Source organism: Triticum urartu, chromosome 3A, assembly GCF_056163025.1.
Source record: "Triticum urartu cultivar PI428250 chromosome 3A, HENAU_Tu73, whole genome shotgun sequence".
Classification (NCBI taxonomy): Eukaryota; Viridiplantae; Streptophyta; class Magnoliopsida; order Poales; family Poaceae; genus Triticum; species Triticum urartu.
Genome location: NC_141875.1, coordinates 625,314,080 through 625,339,197, shown reverse-complemented (window position 1 = coordinate 625,339,197; position 25,118 = coordinate 625,314,080). Strand labels below are relative to the sequence as shown.

General features: G+C 49.7%; 3 protein-coding genes and 1 pseudogene across 3 annotated transcripts; 2 read left to right on the top strand and 2 right to left on the bottom strand.

The window, feature by feature from the left end:
• Positions 1 to 4,586: 4,586 nt before the first annotated feature.
• On the top strand, positions 4,587 to 8,477 carry IQD13 (IQ-domain 13). Its single transcript, XM_087513650.1, has 5 exons — positions 4,587 to 4,788; positions 5,032 to 5,137; positions 5,570 to 6,406; positions 6,491 to 6,610; positions 7,338 to 8,477. The coding sequence occupies exons 2-5, from the start codon at positions 5,060 to 5,062 to the stop codon at positions 8,172 to 8,174; spliced, it is 1,872 nt and encodes a 623-aa protein (XP_087369776.1). The 5' UTR covers positions 4,587 to 4,788; positions 5,032 to 5,059; the 3' UTR covers positions 8,175 to 8,477.
• A 409-nt stretch (positions 8,478 to 8,886) lies between these two features.
• Positions 8,887 to 9,461, top strand: LOC147980869 (uncharacterized; annotated as a pseudogene).
• Positions 9,462 to 10,728: 1,267 nt separating this feature from the next.
• LOC147980868 (uncharacterized) lies at positions 10,729 to 11,542 on the bottom strand. The gene has a single exon (XM_087513649.1). It carries the CDS (start codon positions 11,431 to 11,433, stop codon positions 10,930 to 10,932), a length of 504 nt encoding a protein of 167 aa, XP_087369775.1. The 5' UTR covers positions 11,434 to 11,542; the 3' UTR covers positions 10,729 to 10,929.
• An 11,358-nt stretch (positions 11,543 to 22,900) lies between these two features.
• LOC147980867 (uncharacterized) lies at positions 22,901 to 23,673 on the bottom strand. The gene is made up of 2 exons (XM_087516981.1): positions 23,148 to 23,673; positions 22,901 to 23,060 (listed from the first exon to the last, which is right to left on the bottom strand). The coding sequence occupies exon 1, from the start codon at positions 23,581 to 23,583 to the stop codon at positions 23,215 to 23,217; it is 369 nt and encodes a 122-aa protein (XP_087373107.1). The 5' UTR covers positions 23,584 to 23,673; the 3' UTR covers positions 22,901 to 23,060; positions 23,148 to 23,214.
• Positions 23,674 to 25,118: the final 1,445 nt, after the last annotated feature.

Genomic DNA, 25,118 nt, shown 5'->3' with positions numbered 1-25,118 from the left:
TGCGGTAGTACCGTGAGTGCCCACGGTAGTGCCGCTTCCTTGGAGCGGTAGTACTGTGCCCTCAGGCCAGGAGCTGATGCTTTTGTGGTAGTAGGGACGGATGTAATTTTTTACATCCACGCCCTACGCGGTAGTACCGCACCAGGTGCGCGGTAGTACCGTGCGCTCTGGCCAGGCTCAGCAGCTGGCGCGGCAGTAGGAGCAGATGTAATTTTTTACATCCGCACCCCGTGTGGTAGTACCGTTCCTGGCTTGCGGTACTGTCATGTCGGATTTTTGCATAGATCCCATCTCAATGGAAGTTGCCACGGATGTTTTTTTATATGTCCGTGCCTTCCCAAAATATGGATCATCCCTGTCTTGCGGTAGTACCGCAAGGGGGAGCGGTAGTACCGCGCCAGCGGTTCTACCACCCTCTGCCTCACAGCTTCAGGGTTGTTATGGATTCTGCTGCTCGGGCGGTAGTACCACGGGGCACTGCGGTAGTACCACGTCCCCGGCGCGGTAGTACCGTGCCACGCAGGCTGAGTTGGTGGATAACGATTGGATTTGTTCTTCCACTATATAAGGGGTGTCTTCTTCTACAAGTTCTATCCCCAAGCTCCATTATTGCTCCAAGCTCCATTTTCGCCTGATCTCTCTCCCTAGCCAATCAAACTTGTTAATTCTCTAGGGATTGGTTGAGAAGGCCTAGATCTACACTTCCACCAAGAGAAATTTGATTCCCCCACTCATCCCTTGCGGATCTTGTTACTCTTGGGTGTTTGAGCACCCTAGACGGTTGAGGTCACTGCGGAGCCATATTCCATTGTGGTGAAGCTTTGTGGTATCGTTGGGAGCCTCCAATTAAGTTGTGGAGATAGCCCCAAGCTTGTTTCTAAAGGTCCGGTCGCTGCCTCCAAGGGCACCAATAGTGGAATCACGGCATCTCGCATTGTGTGAGGGCATGAGGAGAATACGGTGGCCCTAGTGACTTCTTGGGGAGCATTTTGCCTCCACACCGCTCCAACGGAGACGTACTTCCCCTCAAAAGGAAGGAACTTCGATAACACATCCTCGTCTTCACCGGCTCCACTCTTGGTTATCTCGTGCCTTTACTTGTGCAAGCTTATTTGTGTTATATCCCTTGCTTGCTTGTGTACTTGTTCTTGTTGCATCATATAGGTTGCTCATCTAGTTGCATATCTACACAACCTACTTTGATGCAAAGTTTAAATTGGTAAAGAAAAGCAAAAATTGTTAGTTGCCTATTCACCCTGCCCCCCCCCCTAGTCAACTATATCGATCATTTCACTCTCACCATGAGGAGGTTGGATGAGTTCAAGTACAATCTTAACCTTGCGAAAGTTTCTTGAGGTTTAGATTGAGCGGGGGTGTTAGAAAATATTGTATAGAGATAGGAAAGGTGTTTAACTTCTATCTCTTCTTCTGTTCTATCTCCTCAAACCTCCTATAACAATCACGATCGATGTCCTCTTGATCTATTCTTGTAAGCCACGGCACACATCATATATATACAACCGCGGCCCGAGCAAAGGGTTCAACGCTTCCATCTAGTTTTACAGTTCCTTCATGTTGCCAAGTGTGTAAACAATATGATCGGTTCTTCGAGCAAAAATTTGTGTTGGAGATATTGCACATAGCACTATCTAGAAGGTGACTGCCGCATTGCACATGATCACATATGGTGTTTCAATAGATTTCATTGATGATCGCTTGGCGATGGGAGAGAACCCTTCAGTCTTGTTTGTCAAGTAATTTGCAAAGGCGATGGTTGAAGTGTTCGAACCATAGTACTCCCTCTGTAAGCTAATATAAAAGCGTTTAGATCACTACTTTAGTGATTTAAACACTCTTATATTATTATTTTTGCGGGTGCACTTTTATATTAGTTTACAAAGGGAGTATTTGAGAGCACCCAATGCTTAGGACACTCAGAGACTTTTGGAGATGAACAAAGCCTGTAGATTTTCAGGTATGCTTGGCTCCATTGACTGCACAGGCCAGCGAACTCGACGGCATTTCTCAAGAGGCGCGACAATGTTTAACAAGACACCGTAAAGCAATATCTATACTACTCTATAGTGTACGATGTTTAAATGTTTGGATCTCAAAACCAAAAAGCAATGTGAGCCGTTGGTAGAGTCAATCGGATGGCTGAAAATTGTGGGATTTGCAGCTAGAGTACCAATGCACGTACCACTGATTTCTAGAACCATCACTATATACCAATGTAGGAAAAGTTTCACTTGCCTAAGGTTATCCATTCATGCATATAACTGGTCAGGGTGCACACTGGCAGAGCGTCCGCAACGCGCGCACTAATCGCGTCAGGGAGAAGTTGGAAGTTTTCAAGAAGTTTCAAAGTAAGCTTAGTACGAGATACTAATACTAAGCATGTAAAGCTTTATATACATAATTGAACCCCTTTTTTCGGGCAACATATATACAAAACAGAATTGCTACAATGATGAACTCAATGAAGCTTTACATGCGAAGGTACCATGTTTGAAGGGGGCAGGCCGTGTGTCCATGAATTGAACTTTGCACACATATTTACATGACGTGCAAAGCACATACAATTTACTAGTCTTATATAATTGCACAACAAGTTTTGGCATTTAATAATTGATCTCAATTACCTCTAACTTGGTTCCTCTTGACAATTGTTTCCGCAAGCACTATTGGATCTATTAAAATAAATATGATGTGGTTAGGTTTCAGTCGACTGAGACTTAATCAAGTCTCAGTCAAGTGGCATAGCATATAAATAAGAAAAAAGAAAAGGTTAAAAATAAAATTTTCACGAATCTCCATGCAAGATCTTATGAAATAGCATTGACTGAGACTTGGTTAAGTCTCAGTCGACTGAGATTTAGCAATCCCGATTAAATATTATGTTTCGAGTATCTCTAATACCAGCTTCTTTAAACAAGCTTTTTCTCGACACCAAAGTCTTTCAAAACGACTAAAAACAGCGGAAAATCAAGGTTTTGAAAAACAACAGAAATATGATCAACACTCACCTAATTGCTTAAACTCTGCTTCAACGATCCGGAACAAGAAACAATTAAGTCGTGTCATCTTGGTCCGGAAAAAGAAAAGGGAAACTGCATAATGTTAACTGAAGAACCGCATTATGATCAATACTCACCTAATTGCTTTGCTTAAAAGGGATTTTGCTTCAAGTAAAACACACACACATTTTTTGCATCTTGGCACGTTTGGTTATGCTTAAAAGTAGGCTTGACACCTAAGGATGGTCACACTTGGGGCATATATCTTACACTGGATTACACAACTGGCTCTTCTTCCCACTAGCACTATAATAATTTCAGAAGCAAGCATAAAGGTGGCAAGTTTAATCAAATACGAAAGCAAGGGGCAATGCATGCACAAGCAACAGTATTCGAGGTGATGGGCCCAATACAACTAGGAGGCAGATGGTTTGAGGATGAAGACAGAATTGACCAAGAGGGCCATGGATGTGGCCTACATGGGTTGTTAGGAGCAACTTCCAGCACTAAGCCCTGCTCCTGATTTTGATGATGGAACCAACTAGCCTACTACACATCTTTCTAGGAGATGTTTATCTCCCATTTGGTCTCTGGATTGAAGTACCTTGCAAGCAAGATTCCAATGCCTACTTAAGCCACTCAGACCTACACATCCCCCACTTTTACACCACCTTCGGCACAGGCATGTGGGCCACACCAGTGTTGTAACTCTGTAATTTAGTTGGTTTTGAGAGCTACTGAAAAAGGCTGGTAAACAACATCCGTTTCGGGCCCTTGGCTGCATTTTCAGGAGGGCTTCTTTCCTGCCAACAAGTGTCCCACCCACCAAGATGCTACATTCTGACGGTAAACTTGTTGCCGGAAGAAATGCCAACCATGATCATCGTTGGAAGTGAACCATCATCACGCTTGTCTATAGAGAGGATTCAGCCTTAAGCAAGTGTGCATGAGCATTTGAGCGATGACATGCACATGAAGCTAGTTACCAACTGGCTGACAGCTGTGTTGCTCGAGCATATGATGGTCGCAAATGATCAGGCTTCGGATTTAACCACCCACCAGCACGAGCATGACGGAATCATTGCCCACTGCGAAACCCCTCAGATGCTACTGCCAAAACTGAATCATCAGCTTCCCGGATCGTTACCGGTCCGATCCGGCGGTCGACAGCGCATGGTAACAGATGAACAAGGACCATCAGGTGAGGGTGAGCTACCATATCTGCCCGATCGACGGGCTAATCATGCCTGAACCCTCACTCTCACGCCAGCTAAAACCCCTTATGTCTGCACAACTTCCTGTGGACTCCTCGTGTAGTTTTCAAATTTATTTCCTGTACCGACCAACCGGGCCGCAGCCTTACAGTTGAGTTTGTGCGCGGCAAGGCAAGCCATGTTGTGCCTGTGCACATCACACATGGATTCGGATCGGGGAGGTCCAATTCCAAGGATGAATGTATGTTTGAAGTACAGCAAAGGCAAGGCGTACGAGAGCAGTGCTCCTCCTCCTCCTGAAAACCGTGCTGACAATTGGCTGCCTCCTCGTGAGGCTTGCTGGTGAAGCAAGGTTGGTTGGGTGTCATCGAGTGGGGAAGTGGGCAGCTCCCCTTGGCCACCCAATCCGGTAAAGGATCTAGTATAAGACGGCCACCTCCACCGGAGGAAGAGAGAGTTGGAAGGACCGGAGAGCGGGTGCATCTTTTGCTGCCATGAGATGCTACTCCACTGAAGCATCAGCAAGGCTTTGTAGACGCAGGGGAAGCTCAAACAAGGTATGGCTGGACTTTGCTCCATGTATCTACCATCCTTCTGCCTAGTTTGTATTAGGAAACAAGCTAGTCCTGAGGTAAAAACTTGGCCACCCTTGTATAGAGTAGGCATCAGATATATGATTTCCCTTTATATTTGTGTATCAATAGTTCGATTCAGTACCACTACTTAGCATGCATGTTATCCAATCTTGTTCATGTTCGTTGATCGTAGTTGAGTTCTTGTTGTTCATGGAATTGCTGCAGGGGTGTGTGTGGGAGAAATGTTAAGGAGATGGGCAAGAAGGGAAGCGGCTGGATCACTGCGCTCAAGAAGGCCTTCACCACGAACCCCAAGGACAAGCCAACAAATGTGAGCGCTACTACTTTAAACTCCCAAAAATGTGTTTTTCCCACTTGAAATGTGTAAAGGTCATCAGAGAAAACTAAAAGGCACGTGTGTTGGAGAAAAAAAGTTGGTTGCTCACCCAAACTCAAGCTTTGCCCAGAAGCAATCGCTGCATGCAAGCTGTATGCGCATGTAGACAGGTGCAGCAGTATCGTGGCGACAAATACACAGCCCTGTACAAAGTCACTTTATCCTGTTCGTTGATTTGCACGTGTAGTCTGTATTTTTACTGTATTATTTGCATCACATTTTCCGTTCTTTCGTGCAGTTTTCTACTCCCTCCATCCCATAATATAAGAAATGTTCTTTACACTTAATACAAGTTTTAGCAGTGGAAGAATTTTACATGTAGAATTTTCGGGAAGATAACTGAGCGGTGAGATGTATTCATGGCAGGTGCAGCTGGTAGCGCAGTACCCGCCGCAGCAGCAGCCCCCGCAGCCGCAGCAGTACCGGGGGAACGCGAGGGACAAGAAGCGATGGGGGTTCGGGCGGTCGCGGCCGCACGCCGACCCGGCGCCGCTGATGAGCATCCCGCTGTACCGGCAGCCCAGCAGCATCGAGAAGATCCTGGGCGACGCCGAGATGGAGCGGCAGTACTACGCCAGGCCGCCGGCGCAGTACCAGATCGCCCCCGCCAAGCCCACCACCGCCACCGTCGCCGCCACGGCGCCGACCACGCCCGCGGCGCGCGAGCGCGAGCGGGAGTGGGGGCGTGATCGGGAGCGGGAGCGCGACGCCGGCGGTGACAAGCAGCAGCGGCAGCAGCAGGCGGCGGTGCTCCAGCTGCCTGCGCCGCCGTCCTCGCCGCCGCCGCTCATCCGGCGGTTCGACCACGACAGGGAGCAGCAGCAGAGGCTGCAGCGGCTGCAGCAGGGCAGGGCGGAGATGGCCGAGTGGCGGCGGCCGCAGCAGCAGCATACCAGAACACGGGCGAGGCAGCGGGCCGTGGCGCCGGAGCAGGCCCGCGCGGCCGCGGTGGCGATCCAGGCCGCGTTCCGGGGCTACTCGGCGCGCCGGAGCTACCGGTCGCTGCGCGGCCTGATCCGGCTGCAGGCGGTGGTGCGCGGCCCCAGCGTGCGGCGGCAGACGGCGCACGCGATGCGGTGCATGCAGACGCTGGTGCGCGTGCAGGCCCAGGTCCGCGCCAGCCGCGTGGAGGCCATGGAGCGGCGCAACGACCGCCACGGCGCCATGCTCCGGGACGGCCGCCGCTGGCGCTCCGGCTCGCAGGTGCGCACGGCACGCCAGGCACTTGGCTCGTCTTTCCGTTGACACTCGCTCGTGCATGCATGTGACGAAGTTTTGGAGGTGCAGGACGGCGGCGTGTGGGACGACAGCCTGCTGAGCCGGGACGAGGCGGACGCGAGGACGAAGCGCAAGGCGGAGGCCGTGATGAAGCGCGAGCGAGCCCTCGCCTACTCCTACTCCCACCAGGTACGTACGTACTCTACGTATTATCTTCCAGAAAAAATAGTATACACACAGCACGATCGATCACGTCTGAATCTGAATTCTGAAACAAGCAAAAGGGACAGCTTAATTCCTTCCGTCAGTCAAGCAGCGGGAGTAGTTACAGCAGATTAATATTAGCGAGAGGGTGACCGAACATCTCTTCCATCCATCCATCCTCCCGACAGAGACCAGTAGGTGCGAAAAAATACTTTCGAGCGGCCAGCGAAAAGCTAGTGAGCGAGCTACCGTATTTTTTCCCACCCAGAGGTGTGGTGTCATTGTTGGAGAGTTGGAATGTGTCTTCTCTGCACCTGTCTGGTCGGTCTCGCACGAGCTGTTTATACATTCTGTCAGTCCAACTGTAGTAGTTAGTGCATGTTCTGCATCAGGGATGCTTGGACGAATCATCTGAGAGGGACGTGTAGGTGATGAAAATTTTCTTGTGCTTCGATTCGATGGCGTCGATGGGCCAACTAGAACCACACTGTCAACGTTTTTCTTTGTCAGAGGTGTGGTGTCACTGTGTTGCTTATCTGAAACTAGGCGTGATGTCGTTGTCAGTAGGTACTTGGATGGTTTACTATGTTCTCCCTGCACTTGTCATAATCTAGTTCTTCTATTAGAAGATAATATGTTCCTGGTTTTTTTGGCTTTTTTAGCACCCTAATTTGTTCATGTTGGTGTCCTCTTGGCACGTGGATGGATGTAGGTGATGAAGTCGACGCCGATGGCGGCCCACGCGATCCTGGCTGACCTCCAGTCGGGCCGGAACCCATGGTGGTGGTCGCCCATCGACCGCAGCAGCCACGAGCGCGACTACCCCCGCCACGTCGAGCCCGCGGTCAGCCGACCCAGGCCCACGCCCGCCGTCGCGCGCCGCGAGATGACCATGAGCGTGATGACGCCGATGTCCACGGCCGGGCACCGCGAGATGAACATGAACATGATGACGCCGATGTCGGCAATGACCGGGCACCGCCAGATGAGCATGCCGACGCCGATCTCGACGACGGCCGCGCACCGCCAGATGAGCACGGCGACGCCGATGACGACGGCCGCGAACACGCCGGCGCGGTCGGTGGCGTCGGCCTACTACAAGCAGCCGAGCAAGCCCGCGCGGGGCGCGCGAGGGGCGGCGGCGCCGCCGTCGAGCCACGGCGGGGGCGGCAGCGTCCGCGACGACGAGAGCCTGACGAGCTGCCCGGCGTTCGGCGTGCCCAACTACATGACGCCGACCATGTCGGCGTCCGCCAAGGCCCGGGCGCGCGCGCACCTGCTGCAGCAGCAGCTGGACAAGGAGCGGCGCGCGGCGGAGCAGAAGCCCAGGTTCTCGTTCGGGCTCGGGCACAGCATCGGGAGCTGGGCCAAGAGCCCGTTCTGGCGGGGCGGCGGGGACCAGTCCGCCGCGCCGTCGCGGGTGGGCACGCCGGCGGCGTCCACGGCGGGCGGTGGCGGCCGGCACAAGCACCGGCGGTCCGTCAGCGGGCTCAGCGTCGACTCCACCGTGTCCATGCCGGCCGGCGTCGGCCGGCGGTCGTTCAAGTAGCTCGCGCGATCTCCTTTCGATCTTCTCCATGATACTTTGGTCTCTGCCCGGTGTAACAATCTGTATCGTGTGCTTGGTTTGGTCTTTGGTGCGTGTCTCTGTCGATCTTGCATGTCGCATTTGTTTGACGATAGTGGTATGTGATTCGTTGTGCTTGGTTTACCCGCGGCTGCTGGTTTCCCTTTCGCGCGTGGCCTTCCGTTTTTGAGGGGCCGGTGGCTGCGATGTAAATGCAGTACTGCGGAGAGTTCATGGAACATACTGTAGTTTGTGTGCATTGGTATGTGTTCCGGTTTGCGTGTCCTTGTCATAAGATCGCCCATGGTGGAAAATTTGTGCCATGTGATCGCCTGTCTCGACAAAATCTCATCAGACGTCTCACCCTTTGCCGACCCTCTTTCAAGTTGCTCTTCCGAGAACAATGTCAGCAATCAAGGCGCGACATCGGCTGATGGTGAACAAGGCGCAACGATAAGAGCATCTTCAACAGCGGCGTCAAAAAAAGCGGGCCGCGGTAAACTGTCACTTTAGTGTGCGCGGGACGTTTCACGCGCTCCAGCGGTGGCGGGAAACGATTGCGCGCGCGCTAGATTTGGCGCACCGCTTTCGGCGCGCCTATAAATTGCGGCGCTCGCCACGCGGCCTCCACACTGTCACACGCTCTCTCTGCCGCTTGCTCGCCGCTTCCTCGCCCTGTCACCACCGCGCCATCATGCCGCCGCGCCGCCGAGGATCGTCTGGCTACCGCGGCGTCCGCAAGCGCCCCGGCGGCACGTAATACGCCGAGATCCGGTCCGATGACGTCCGGCTCGGCCTCGGCACGTTCGGGACCGCGCACGAGGCCGCCTGCACGTACGACACGGCGGCGTGGCGCCTAGAGAGGCCTCCGTCACAGATGAACTTCCGCGACGTCTACACGCGTGAGCAGGTGCAGGCCGTCACCTCTTCGCCTCGTCTTATCACGGACCAGGACCGTGCGGAGCACCGTCGGCGGCAGCGCCGCCTCCTCATCACCGAGGAGGACGAGCAAGCCATGGCGGAGTGGCGCCGGCGCCACCGGAGGACGTCGCCAACGAGCGCGTCTACTGGGCGGAAAGGACGGCAAGGCGCCGCACAGAGCGGGTGGACAGGCGTCGGCGGAAGTCACTGACCATATCACAGTGCGATATCATTGAAGCAGGTGGGGAGTCGATCTTTGGGGATAATGATTTTCGTTGGGAGGACATTTGGCTCGATACCTCGGACAACACCAGCGAGGATGATGATGATTAGGACGACTCAGAGTAGGTTGTAGTTGCACAATAGTTTATCTAGTAGCACCGTAGTTTTTATTAGTTGCACTATAACTTTTATGTAGTTGCATCGTAGTTTTATCTATCTATGCTATGAACTATGTAAAATATTTATGTATCGTTTTATCTATGCTATAATGAACTATGTATCGTTTATTATCTAAAAAATATCTAGGCAACCTAGTCCGGAGTGTTCGTGCGAGAGCGCGCGCTGCATTTTAACGTGCCTACTGGAGCTACGCCCGCGAGCTAAATTTTAGCGCGGCTGTTGGAACCAGCGCTGCCTGCCGCGGCAAACCAGACAATGGACGCGCTGCAAAGTAGTTTTTAGCGTGCCGTGCGTTGAGCGGCCGTTGGATATGCTCTTGTTGGGGAACGCGGTAATTTCAAAAAGTAAACATCTTGTAATTCATAACATAATTATATGGGTATTTTTTAATTAGTAAGTGAACATTTTCTTAAATTACATGAACATTTTTAATGTAATTTATTTTATATTAAATGACATGAAGATTTTTTTTAATAAAAATACATGAACGTTTTTAGTGTAATTTATTTTGTTACAGACATAGCCTGAAGAGTCATGAAACGTCGCTCATTGGAGCGCGATAACCTGCGTTCATCGGATCGAACACATGAATTGCCTGCAGGTCGGCAATTCCAATCCCCCCACCCGATCACTACTCCACCCGATGCTAGGCCGGTTGAGTAGACGGCTTCAAACGAAAATAGGGTGCCACAGTTAAGGTCCACAGACGGCAAATGCAACTATATTGCAAAAGCCAAGTTCATGCATCACTTTTTTGTATGCCACAAGTCCAGACATCAAAGTGATCAGCCGTGGCAAATTCAGGCACCGTGGTGCATTTACCTCGATCCCCCGCTGCTTGCTGCCAAGTACCCTGCACGGCGGCACCGACCGCCACACGCCACTGTTGCATCGAAGATATTTCTGAGTAACTGGCCTAAGCAGGTTCAGTACACCCTAGCACACAGCAACTACAGTTGCGTTTAATCCCCACTTCTACCAATAGGTGCCCAGCACCGCCGCACCGGCTCACTCAAGACAGCCCAGACAAAGCGAGCCAGGGGACACCGTCTGATTTCAGCAAGAACTCTGACGCACAAGTTTTCCCAAGTTGTACTGTAGTAGTACTGAATTGACTGCATAAATCTAGTTTAATTGGCTGCATAAATCATGCACTTACAAGTTGAGTCATCTATTTTGAAATCGAAGGGAGTACAACCAAGTACCCAAATCCAAAGCAATATAAATATATTTCTTCGATTAAATAGGTCAAAAGCAATATACATTTGCCTTGACATCATATCATAGTACAAAAGAATCTGAGACCACGGTACACACAGTACTACTAGCACAAAAGAATAGCGACAGCAGTAACACCAAGGAGGCGCCGCTCCCCACAGCGGGTGAAGATGCAGGGAGCGCGGAGGCTCGCCGCTCAGACATGGTAGGCGTCGGCCCAGTTCTTGGCGCGGCGGAGGTCATCGTCACCGTCGTCGTCCTCGTCGAGGCGCAGGGAGAAGGCGAGCGCGAGGGCGGCCCACTCGAGGACGAAGATGGCGGTGCCGAGCCCGCCGACCATCTTGAGGATGACGGCGCCGTCGTCGTCGCGGACGTAGGACTGGAGCTCGGCGAGGAAGTCGGCGGTGCGGGTGAATGCCAGGAGCGCGACGGCGCCCTGGAAGATGGCGGTGAGCGCCGCGCCGGCCGTGTGCGCGGTGTGCCAGGGCGCCGGGTTGGCCGGGCCGGCCGTGAAGGAGCCCGAGCACCCCGCGGCGGAGAAGACGGCGGTGAGCGCGTGGAGGAAGACGAGGAGCAGGCCGCAGGGCGACGGGACGAGGCGGAGGGAGAGCGTGAGGAAGATGCAGCTGGAGGCCGCGCCCAGCAGCGCGTAGTTGCAGAGGAGGAACGCCTTGTGCGTGTGCACCTTGCCGGACGCCATCGCAGCCGGCGGGAGTTGCCTCGTGCTCGTGGTCGGATCGAGAGAGGTTTTCTTTGCTTGGTGGGTTGGATCGGGAGTGGGGATGAGGAGTGAGGAGTGGAGGAGAGGGGTGGGCGGGTTTTATGCCGCGCGGCGCGGGGGAGATGGCCGTTGGGGGCGCGGCGCCAAGGGCAACGGCTAGTCGGGAGAGAGCCGTTGCTTTGCTTTGGCTTCCAGTGGGCAGCCAGCCCGGTCGGAGAGCCTGGCCAGTGGGCAGTCGCCCTCTTTCGATTTTTCTACGTAAACCAAATTAATTAATTAAAACATTCTTCCTCAAAAAAATATTCATTAATACGCCCCTTTTTAAGGTAAAACCATTATGGTGAATTTATTCAATTTGGCAGAAAATAAATTGAAGACGTCATTAATTCATTTCTAAAGCACACTCCACAATTCAAGTATGATAACTATGAGCCCATTTCGGTTATAAAAAAATGAGTCAATTACATCGGTAGTGTTAGAACTTGACGCAAACGGTCACTTTAGTGCTAGAACTTGTGTCATACATTGAACTGGTGCAACAACTTAGCTCGGGCGTGCAAATACGGTGCAAATCAGGTTTGATATGAAAACAACAGTGACTTAAGGCGCCAGCGTGTCGTGGGGCCCGCCTCAGCGACCGGAAGGCAGAGAGGAACACGTGTGGCTTGCTTTTTTCCGAAAATCCCCTTAAATTTTTTTATTTCTCATAAAAAGCGCCCCTGTCTACGCGTCAGAAGGCATTTTATTTTTTCACCTCTATGACACATGGGTCCCAGCTGTCGGTAATGGAAAATTAATCGGAAAAAGATGGAATCCATGGGTCAAACTCAGCACCTACAGCTAGAATGCTATACAATTAACCACTCCACCACTCGCACTCTTCTCCACAATATCGATAACAGGGCTGCCTGAGTTCGTGTAGTATAAACTGGACACATGTCAGGCTTAAATGTGATGCAAATAGTGCAGCCCATTTTGCACGCACTAGATTATTTTAGGGTATTTGTAAAACGTACTTTCTTCGTCCCAAAATTCTTGTCTTAGATTTGTCTAAATACGGATGTATCAAGATAAAATAATATTCAAATGTTCATGTGTTGAATATTGTAATTTTTGTGTGAAGATATAAATAGTATACATAAGGATTATGATTAGTAAATAAAAACATTTAAATAAACACCCATGTATTGTATAAAATGTTTAGTAAATACAAACATTTCAATTACTTATTAAATAAAAAATTTTAATGAATACAAATAATATACACTTGCAGCTTATATTTAAATTATACAAAATGATGAATACAAATATTTACTAAATATTCACTTGTGTATAATTTTAACTCGTGACTTATATTCAAAAGGTTATACATTTTATATATTAGCCATGATTGAATATTCATATGAATATTTTAAAATTTAAATTACGGTTTTTTATTATACAAATGCGTGTCTAATTATTGAAATGTTTGTAATTATAGAAAAAAAATTATTTTTATGCATATAATTGTATTGCGCAAACATTTTTATTTAAAATTTAAATTACAAATGTTAATATTGCAATTTTTTGAATTATACAAACATTTTCATAATTCATGAATATTATTTCAAATATATGAATATTTTCTAAATAATACATTTTTTAATTAAGTTATTTCTTTATATATATATAATATGTATACGTCATGAATTTTTTATGTTATTTTATTATTGAGATTAATTTACTTACTTTTTACAAGTTTCGAAAAGATACGAGCAGGTGCTAGTGGGCCGCACTGACCGCAGGCCATTTCAGCACCAAGAACGCATCGTTATTTACTAGTAAAAAATAAATTTTCTCAAAAAAAAGGTAATAAAAAAAAGAGAGCGGCTATGGTCTACTACATTATGTAGTTGTTCATGTAAGACATGAATGAGGTAGTGGGTAGCGGCTAGGACTGACTACCTGCTAGTCACAGTTAGCTGGTTCGAGGCGCTAGCACTTCTTTTGTTATTTTTAGGTAAAAAAATAGGCACCACCTCACCAATAACGACAGGTTTTTTTATGTTAAATAAAAAAATTGAGGTGGTTTTCACAAAAAAATGGCCACACGCCTCAAGTCACTTACAGCGGGCCACACACCATGATGGCATGCCTAGTCAGCGGTTCGGGTGTACACAATCAAGATATGCATCGTATTTGCACGCTTGAGCCAAGTTATTGCACCAGTTTGATGTATGTCGCAAGTTCTAGCACTAAAGTGACCGTTTACGCCAAATTCTAGCATTACCAGGGTGATTGACTAAAAAAAACCATGAGCACATTTTGCATTTACACCCCCTTAAGTCATCCCACGTTAGAATCTGCGTCCTAGCATATATGTTTATAGGAGAAAATAATTATCAACCACGTTCAACGGCGATTGAAAGATCGTGGATGTCGTCTAGAGGGAGGGGGTGAATAGGCGTTTTAAAATAATTACGGTTTAGACTTGAACAAATGCGGAAAAAACCTAGCGGTTAATTTGTCAAGCACAAAACCTACAACAATTAGGCTCACCTATGTGCACCAACAACTTATGCTAAGCAAGATAGACTACTAGGTGATAGCAAGATATATGATAAGAAATAATATGGCTATCACAAAGTAAAGTGCATAAGTAAAGAGTTCGGGTAAGAGATAACCGAGGCACGCGGAGACGACGATGTATCCCGAAGTTCACACCCTTGCGGATGCTAATCTCCGTTTGGAGCGGTGTGGAGGCACAATGCTCCCCAAGAAGCCACTAGGGCCACTGTAATCTCCTCACGCCCTCGCACAATGCAAGATGCCGTGATTCCACTAAGGGACCCTTGAGGGCGGTCACCAAACCCGTACAAATGGCAACCCTTGGGGACGGTCACCGAACCCGTACACTTTGGCAACCCTTGGGGGTGGTCACCGGAACCCGTCAAATTGCTCGGGGCGATCTTCACAACCTAATTGGAGACCCCGACGCTTGCCCGGAGCTTTACACCACAATGATTGAGCTCCGAACACCAACAACCATCTAGGGCGCCCAAGCACCCAAGAGGAACAAGCTCAAGGGTACCAAGCACCCAAGAGTAATAAGCTTCTCAACTTGTAACTTCCACGTATCACCGTGGAGAACTCAAACCGATGCACCAAATGCAATGGCAAGGGCACACGGAGTGCCCAAGTCCTTCTCTCTCAAATCCCACTGAAGCAACTAATGCTAGGGAGGAAAATGAAAGGAACAACAAGAAAAAGAACACAAAGAACTTCAAGATCTAGATCCAAGGGGTTCCCCTCACATAGAGGAGAAAGTGATTGGTGGAAATGTGGATCTAGATCTCCTCTCTCTTTTCCCTCAAAAACTAGCAAGAAACCATGGAGGGATTGAGAGTTAGCAAGCTCGAAGAAGGTCAACAATGGGGGAAGAACACGAGCTCCGAGGATGAGGTTCATTGGGGAAGAAGACCCCCTTTTATAGGTGGGGAAAAATCCAACCGTTATCCACCAACCAGCCCGCGGCCAGCGGTACTACCGCGCCTGGCCAGCGGTACTACCGCAAGGCCGCGCGGTACTACTGCTTGCATCCAAGCGGTACTACCGCACGGCTGTGCGGTACTACCGCACCGACCCACGGTACTGCCGCAACCCCAGCACAGAACCGATAAACAGACGCACAGGAGCTGGGGGCGGAACTTCCGCACGCGCGGTACTACCGCGCCCCCCATGCGGTACTACCGCGAGGCAGAAGTCCCAGCCAGGGGAAAAGGGAAACTTCCGTGCCTACTTCCGCAAAGAAACGGAAGTAGCAAAAACCCGACACGGTAGTACTGCCGAGGGGCGGTACTACTGCCTGACCGCATAGCGCGGTACTACCGCACGGCGAAAGCGGTACTACCGCGGTAGGTGCGGATGTAAAAAATTACATCCGCTCCTACTACCGCAAAGGGGCGGCACTAGCCTGGTGGGCAGCGGTAGTGTGGCTCCAGGGGAGCGGTACTACCGTGGGCACCTGCGGTACTACCGTGCCACTGCACGGTACTACCGCTGATGCCTACGGTACTACCGCTTTCCTGGGAGCAGTACTACCGCAACCAACAACGGCAGCCACACAAGGGAGGCAAGAAAACGAAGGAAGCTCCAAGGAAGAAGGAGGGGAAAAGAAGAAGACGTGTACGTGATGAATCCACCCAAACCTTTCCAACGCGGACCCTGACAAAACCACACTCAAGAGAACAAGAACTGCCATAACTTCTGCATATGAGCTCCGAATTGAGCAAACTCAAGCTTGTTGGAAACAAGACGACGAGTAGCATCAAAACAACGACTGGTTATAGTAAGAGGAGGCAGGGGAGGTATGCCAACAAATAGAGGAGTGAAACCTCCAACCGAGAAGAACCGGCAAAACCTCCAACAACGAAAACATCATAGAGTATGCAAGCGAACTCCGTTTTCGATGAACTCAAGCTTGTCATCAAGATGACCAAAAGCTCTAAGACTCTCAAAGAGAACCAAACAAGAACCAAGAAAGATGATGCAAGGATGCAATGGTTTGAGCTCTCAGCGAACGATACGATCAAGCTACTCATCGAGAGCCCCCCTTGATAGTACGGCAATCGATCCTATAACCCAGTCTCCCAACTACCATCATGAGACCGGTAAAATAGAAAACCTATCAAGGGCAAACATTTGCCTTGCACATGGTCCACTTGAGCTAGATGAAGACGATCTTGACTCCCTCAAGTTGGACCACCTTTCTTGATTGGGTTGACTTGATGAAGACAAGTTGATTGCTCCCCCATACTCCACTATGGGTGAGCCACTCTTCCGCATATCTTCACAAGTCCATTGTCACCACAAAGGACGGCAAGCTTCAAGCATTTGATCTCTTCATGATGCTCCACTTGAACTTGCACACCGGAACCTAACCCCACAAAGAACCCTCACGAAGACCATGGGTTAGTACACGAAGCGTAATTGACAATGCTTACCATACCATGGGATCACTTGATCCCTCTCGGTACATCTTCTACGCTTTGTGGGTTGCTCAACTTGATTCACTCTTTGACTTAGTCTTGATCAACCTCTCACAAGACCAATCTTTAGGTAATTCCTTGAATAGCACCTTTGTCGACACAAACTCTCCTTGAAACCAACACATGTACTCCAAGAAAAGCCTATGGACAAAAACCTTCAAATATAACTCAAGGCAACCATTAGTCCATAGAGATTGTCATCAATTACCAAAACCAAACATGGGGGCACCGCATGTTCTTTCAGCGATGACTGCGGCTCCAGAGCGCTGGTCCTTAGGGGCAGGTTCACGAAGACTTCTCAACTGTCATTAACAAGGCCAGGTCGGCTCCGGTATGGGAGCGGCGATAGCGGCGCGTCGGTGACTCGTTCTGGCGGTGGCAATGGTTGTTCGACGATACGTGTACCTCGATGTAATTTTTATTATGTTTGAGGTAATTTTTACTTCCAGTGAATCTTCATATCTTATCCTTTCTGCAAAAAGAAAAGAAACATTTTGGCAATCTATTGTAAGAAGAAAAAAGTCCATTTTACTCCCTTGAAGAAAGTGGGTTGTTCGCATAACCCCTGACATTTTTTTTGTTGGGGAATGTTGCATGGAAAACAAAAAGAATCTACGCACATGTAAGATCTATCCATAATGATGCATAGCTACGAGAGGCGAGAGTGTGTCTACGTACCCTCGTAGACCATTAAGCGAAAGCGTTTATCACGCGGTTGATGTAGTCGTACTCTTCACGATTCGATCACGATCCAACCGATCTAGTGCCAAACAGACGGCACCTCTGAGTTTAGCACACGTGCGGCTCGATAACGTCTGCGTCTTTTTAATCCAACAAACAGGGGAGGAGAAGTAGATGGGATCACAATCAACACGATGGCATGATGTGAAGGAAATATGCCCTGGAGGCAATAATAAAGTTATTATTTATTTCCTTATATCATGATAAAAGTTTATTATTCATGCTAGAATTGTATTAACCGGAAACATAATACATGTGTGAATACATAGACAAACAGAGTGTCACTAGTATGCCTCTACTTGACTAGCTCGTTAATCAAAGATGGTTATGTTTCCTAACCATGGACAAAGAGTTGTTATTTGATTAACGGGATCACATCATTAGTTAAATGATCTGATTGACATGACACATTCCATTAGCTTAGCACCCGATCGTTTAGTATGTTGCTATTGCTTTCTTCATGACTTATACATGTTCCTATGACTATGAGATTATGCAACTCCCGTTTGCCAGAGGAACACTTTGTGTGCTACCAAACTTCACAACGTAACTGGGTGATTATAAAGGAGCTCTACAGGTGTCTCCAAAAGGTACATGTTGGGTTGGCGTATTTCGAGATTAGGATTTGTCACTCCGATTGTCGAAGAGGTATCTCTGGGCCCTCTCGCTAATGCACATCACTTAAGCCTTGCAAGCATTGCAACTAATGAGTTAGTTGCGGGATGATGTATTACAGAACGAGTAAAGAGACTTGTCGGTAACGAGATTGAACTAGGTATAGGATACCGACGATCGAATCTCGGGCAAGTAACATACCGATGACAAAGGGAACAACATATGTTGTTATGCGGTCTGACCGATAAAAGATCTTCGTAGAATATGTAGGAACCAATATGGGCATCTAGGTCCCGCTATTGGTTATTGACCGGAGACGTGTCTCGGTCATGTCTACATTGTTCTCGAACCCGTAGGGTCCGCACGCTTAAGGTTTCGATGACAGTTATATTATGAGTTTATGCGTTTTGATGTACCGAAGATTGTTCGGAGTCCCGCATGTGATCACGGACATGACGAGGAGTCTCGAAATGGTCGAGACATAAAGATTGATATATTGGAAGCCTATGTTTGGGAAGTGTTCCGGGTGAAATCGGGATTTTACTGGATTACCGGGAGGTTACCGGACCCCCCCCCCCCCGGGGAGGTATATGGGCCTTAGTGGAAGAGATGAGAGGTGGCCAGAGATGGGCCGCGCGCCCCTCCCCCCTTGGTCCGAATAGGACAGGGAGAGGGGGCCGGGCCCCCTTCCTCCTCTCTCTCCTCTTTTCCCCCCTCCGCGAATCCTATTCCAACTAGGAAAGGGGGGAGTCCTACTCCCGGAGGGAGTAGGACTCCTCCTGGCGCGCCTCTCCTGGCCGGCCGCACTCCCCCCCTTGAGCCTTTATATACGAAGGCAGGGGCACCCCCTAGAGACACAAGTTGATCCACGTGATCATATTCTTAGCCGTGTGCGGTGCCCCCTTCCACCATAGTCCTCGATAATATTGTAGCGGTGCTTAGGCGAAGCCCTGCGACAGTAGTACATCAAGATCGTCACCACGCCGTCGTGCTGATGGAACTCTTCCCCGACACTTTGCTGGATCGGAGTCCGGGGATCGTCATCGAGCTGAACGTGTGTTAGAACTCGGAGGTGCCATAGTTTCGGTGCTTGATCGGTCGGGCCGTGAAGACGTACGACTACATCAACCAAGTTAACGCTTCCGTTGTCGATCTACAAGGGTACGTAGATCACACTCTCCCCTCTCGTTGCTATGCATCACCATGATCTTGCGTGTGCATAGGAATTTTTTTGAAATTACTACGTTCCCCAACATGATGGTGATGGTGATGGTGGTGGTGGAATACCGACAGCGCTTCGCTAAGCGTCGCCGGGACGAGGCGGTGAAACTACGCAGTAATGGGAGAGAGAGGGGCGCCAAGGGCTTGGTGTGTCCTCTTGGGACACCCCCTCCCCTCTATATATAGGTGGAGGGGCATGGTAAACAGCCCCTCCAAGCCCTAGGGTGCAGCTAAAGGGGAGAGGACTTGGACCCCAAGTCCAATCCTGTTCCTACTAGGACTCCTTCCTTTTTGCCTTCCCTAGTCACATGGGCTTTTGAGAACTTGGTGCACCTGGCCCAATAAGGTTAGGGCGCCTCCCCGCAGCCCATGCTAACCCTTGGGTCGTGGTGGAACCACTTGTGGACTTCCGGAATTCTCCGGAATCTTGTAGAACCTTTCCGGTGCAATACCGAAAAAACTTCATATTTTTTCGGAACCCAAAATATGACTTCCCATATATAAAGCTTTACCTCTCGACCATTCCGAGACTCCTCATGACGTCTGGGATCTCATCCGGGACTCCGAACAATATTTGATTACCACTCATCAAATATCTCAATACTACTCTAGCGTCATCGAACGTTAAGCGTGCGACCCTGCGGGTTCGGGAATTATGTAGTCATGATCGAGACACCTCTCCGGTCAATAACAAATAGCGGAACCTGGATGCCCATATTGATTCCTACATATTCCACGAAGATCTTTTATTGGTTGAACCTTTATGACAACATACGTAATTCCCTTTATCTGTCGGTCTGTTACTTGCCCGAGATTTGATCGTCGGTATCTCTATACTAGTTCAATCTCGTTACCGGCAAGTCTCTTTACTCGTTTCACACCAACTCAACAAACACCTTCGGAGATATCTGTAAAGAATCTTTATGATCACCTAGTTACGTTGTGACGTTTGATAGCACATAAGGTATTCCTACGGTATTCGGGACTTGCATCATCTCATGGTCGAAGGAACATGTATTTGACATTAAGAAAGCAGTAACAGTAAAATGAACGATTATATGCTATGCTAACGGTTGGGTCTTGTTCATCACATCATTCTTCTAATAATGTGATCCCCTTATCAAATGACAACAAATGTCCATGGTTAGGAAACCTTAACCATCTTTGATTAACGAGCTAGTCTAGTAGAGGCTCACTAGGGACACGGTGTTTTTTTATGTATTCACACATGTATTTAAGTTTCCGATCAATACAATTCTAGCATGAATAATAAACCTTTATCATGATTTAGGAAATATAATAATAACCATTTTATTATTGCCTCTAGGGCATATTTCCATCATTTTTTGGTTCACTTAACTCCCTAATCTAACCAATACAGTTCAAAAATCGTTTTGGTGGGTTTCTAAGGTTGTTTGTGGACGTGGACTGGGTCAAAGCGGGTTGTTGACCAGTGTGGCCACGTCGTCGGGTGAGGATATTACATTGCGTGAAGATGGGGACAATGAGGATTTCTCTCGCGTCGCTGCAGAGAAGAAGGGGGAGATGGGGGTCTTGGTCTGCCGCCGCTGTCTTCTCGACCGACCGCCGCCGCTGCTCTCGTGACCCACCATCGGCACTGCTGCCTCCATGACCCACCGCCGCCGCTGCTGCCTCTGAAACTTTATCTCCTCCCCCCTCTCTCTCCGACGGCGCCGCTCGTCGTGCACGCAACAAACATGAACGCAGCGACCACGCTTCATCCCAAGCCCGCACTACTGCGGAATGAACTTCATCGTTCGTCGAGCCCCAAAAAGCTCAAATGTTTGCTGAATCGATGAATGGCGCTCAGAATCAACTGAATCGAGCTCATCTTCCCCGATTCCGACCATCTGTCACCGTCGTCGATCTGTTGCATCTCGAGTGCTCCCGACCTTGTGGCCTTGCTGTGAGCTCCATCCTATGTTGTCGATCTTGCAGACACGTCGCTGATGAGCGCCTCTTCGTCAAACCCGCTTCGCACGATGCCTCACTCCGGCGGCCGCACGGGAGGTCCATGCCCTCTCTATGGACCCTCCCAGCCAATTCCATCACTCTAGCATGCTCGCGGTGAGCCCCTGATGCGGATGCACCTCTCTCCCTTCTTCCCTATACCTTGTAGCGCCCTGCCACCTAGCTTCAAACGGCACTGCCGCTGGCCTTGACCATGCCCGACTCCGGTCATCCCCGCTTGTGTTAGCCACCGAGCCTATGACGTGTAGGCCTTGGCCGGTTTGACCAGTTAGTTGCTGACTGGGCTGACTTTTTTAATAGGTGGGGTCCCTTTCTCACTAGTCAATACCGCTTTGACCATATCCACATTAGCATCTTATCTGCTAAAACCAGGCAGGGACCCTTTTTGACAAGTATGGGTTTGTTGGGGTGGCGGGGGGGTAAAGGAGCCAAAAAAAACATCAGGGAGTTATGTGAACGACCAAGTTTCTTCAGTGTAGTAAAATGGACATTTTTTCTTATAAGAATTAGATAATACCCTGCACGTTGTTGCGGAAATATTTTGCAATACATCTCAAGGATATTTGATTGTATGAAACATGAATATTTGACGTAGAACGTAGACGAATTACGACCAAATCCAAGCAAAACGACCAAGGACAGATTCGTCGGAGACACACCTCCACACACCCACCGACAATGCTAGACGCACCATCGGAATGGGGGCTAGGCGGGTAGACGAATTACGACCAAATCCAAGCAAAACGACCAAGGACAGATCCGTCGGAGACACACCTCCACACACCCACCGACAATGCTAGACGCACCATCGAAATGGGGGCTAGGCGGGAAAAACCTTATTCCATCTTCAGGGAGCCGCCACCGTCTCATGTTCTTGAGCAAAACACAAACCCTAGCAAAACACGAAGAAACATCTAAAAAGGAAGTCCTTCCGCTGGGAAAGGCCGGGGTCATGCCTAAAAAAGACAAAGGCCACCGGAGACAAGGCTGCCCCGGTGGGAGGAGGAGGAATTTTTGTGGGAATCCCATCGCTATTTATGTTATTCAAATTCACTTCTTCAATAAACTGAATGTAGTACTGCAGCACTAAATTTGGTCAAGAAAAACACAACTGCTTTAAATCCTGCAAGATAGGATATATATATACTCTGCCCCTGCACGTCCTGTGTGCAAATTGAGGTCAATGATCGGGACATGCATGGTCCGATCGTGCACGCGTAAAGCGTTCGCGGGATTATAAGATTCTCGAAACACGGTGGCGGGCAGTGCAGACTGCAGACTGGCGGTGAATCGGCGCGGCCACGATGACCGGCCCCGGTCGGAGTTCCGGATCCTTCCTCGCAGGTCGTCCTCGGCGGCGGTACCCGTTGTCCCAACTCCCAACCGGAGGAGGTTCAGGCTCGGACCACGGCGGCGGTGCCCGCCGACCTCAGTGGAGGCAGGTCCCGTCTGTGAGGCTCCCCGCCGTCCTCAGCGGATGCGGTTCTGGCTTGACCCTCGTCGGCTCGCCGGCGGCGGCAGAGGATCCCACCTGTGTGGCGTCCGCGCCTACGTCGAGCGGCGGACGGAGGCGGCGTTGGGCGCTGGCGGAATGGGATGCCACTCCCACTGGCAAGGCGTCTCGCGGCGCACTTGGGAGTGAGGAAAGGCCGCGATGTATGGAGCGTAGCAGGGGAAAGCGTGTGCGGCACAGCGGCAGTTCGCAACCGTGACTTCAGAGGGGAACAGGGGAGGCTGCGGCGTGCGGCTCTCGGCACTGTTCGCCTGAATCTCCGATTCTCGGCCTCTTTTTTTTGAGAATCGATTCTCCGCCATTAGACGAAGAGAATTGAGTGGACAAAAATCCGATCGGTGCCATAGCTTATAGCTCCTTTATAAACAAGAACCAGGAGCACATTTTTTTTATATCTATAAAAAGTAAGTACTTCACTGAAAGACATTGGTACATCAAGGACTGACTTCCACTCCTGGGCCTCTGCATAAACTTCTTTTTCCCCTTTGAGCTTGCCTCTGCATAACTTTGAATGTAAGTAAGACAATTTGTATAGGAGATTACACTCTCGGGGCTTATTGGCATAACAAACTCGTAAAGGTTACCAGGCAATTCACGGGCCACGCACGCGCATGGCACGCGGCCGTACAGCAAGCCACGGCCGTCGTCGACTCAGTTGAAAACGACGGTGAAGCCGCCGAGCCCGCCGGAGATCACGAGCGGGACGACGGACGCGTAGAGGATCACCTTCCCCTTGCGGCGGCGAGCGGGGACGTCGCCGGAGATCCAGAGCGCGGCCCACATCTCCGCCACGCCGGCGACGAAGGCGCCGCCCAGGCCGAGGAAATAGTACGCGAGCTCCTGGCCGCCCGGGCGCCTGAGCACGGCCGCGTAGGTGGCCATGGTTGCGGTGGCGAGGCCGACCCCGAGCAGCGCCTGCGGGAGCCTGGACGCGCGAGCGCTGTCGTCGCAGGCCTCGACGATCGCCTCAGGGTCCATGCCGAGCAGGGAGACGTTGCCCTGGATGCTGAACGCGGCCATTACCCTTGATTGGCGTAAGCTGGCCTGCTTGGAATCTTGGATGAATGGGAAGGAGGTGGCAGGAGGGAGAGAAAGAAGAAGGTCGAGAGGAGCTGGGGAGTGGCGGCTGTGGGCTTGCCGGCTCCGGCCTTTTAAGGTACAACCAGATCGGGCTCCCGGGCTTTCGGGCTCCCGCGCTTTCTCGGCCTTCTGATTTAATTCGGGCTTTTGGGCTCCTGGACTGTTTTGCCTAGTTGATTTAGCTCTATCGGGCTCCTCCTCCCAGAGTAAACAAAGTTCGGTCGGCGGCTGTGTATTTTATTCGGGCTTTCGGGCTCCGCACGTGCAACCACTAAAGGCTGGTAGTATTCCTCAAAAAGAAAAAGAAAAACCACTAAAGACTGTCGCTTTTTGTCTCATAAAAAAAACTCGGCTGTCGCTTTAATGGGTCCACATGCACGATCCTCATTCGCTCTCGGAGATCATGCGGCCTTGACATGGACCAAGATGTAGGCACTGATAATTCGTCTGTTGCCAGATTTTGGCTCTCAAACAAAAAAGAATCCTTCCTTAATATAGCATGTGTAGTAACCATATGAAGCATATGGAAACTTAGAAATTCCATTACCTTTATCAATGCCATATGGTTGTTGTCAAACATGTTTCAGGGAAGATGTTGAGTTTGACCAAGATCTAGGCGATACTGGTTCCGGAACAGGAGAAAGAAATCTTGGGGGACTTTTTGAGGTTCTTAACGGAAAAAGTGAAGGCGCCTCTAACCATCAAGAGTGGCTGAGCTGGGACAAGCTGCGCATTGCGAGGAAGGATTCAGAACTGGGCTCGCCCGCTTCCACTTCAAACAAGCTTGCTCTGAGTGCTGTGATGTTCAGCCCTTCATGAGTTCTTCGGCTGACGTGGTCCCCCTAGCCAGTTGCAGCCCCTCCTCTGAAGGCCAGGAGGGCTCTCAGCCTCTTCGAGTTGTTCTCCACCTGATGTGGAACTCCCCCCCCCCCTCCCCTATGACTTAAGGAGTAATGTTGCAGTAAACTTTGTCTCATGTTCTTTTTCTAATCATGGCTTATTGTAAAACGTTGATCTAGTAGTATCTCTCTGGCCGCTTTGTGCCATGAAAGGATTAACCTTTCTAGGGGTAGTTTTTCTTGGTTTTCAGCGCATCTTGCTACTATTTAAACATGTGGTTCTCGTTATATTCAATATAATGGAGCCGTGGACTTGGTCCCTTTTCCTCTAAAAAAACATGGACCAATTAATATTGCATTCTTTCTACGCAAAAGTGTGTATTAAAAAACTGTGTATTCACGGCCAACTCTAACAGGGTTGTCATATGTGTAACCAGTCGTCGTGACAGGCAGTTTTTGATGAAAAAATTGGGATGTCGGAGTCATCATCCAATCGTTATATTTTTGGAAGCCACTCCAAATCGAGCATGTATCTTCTATATTGGGAGACCATGGCAGGATCTTTGGAGGGAACTCCATTCAAAAAGGGTTTGGCGCAAGCGACACTTCTCCACTTCCCACCAGCACTACTCCCCC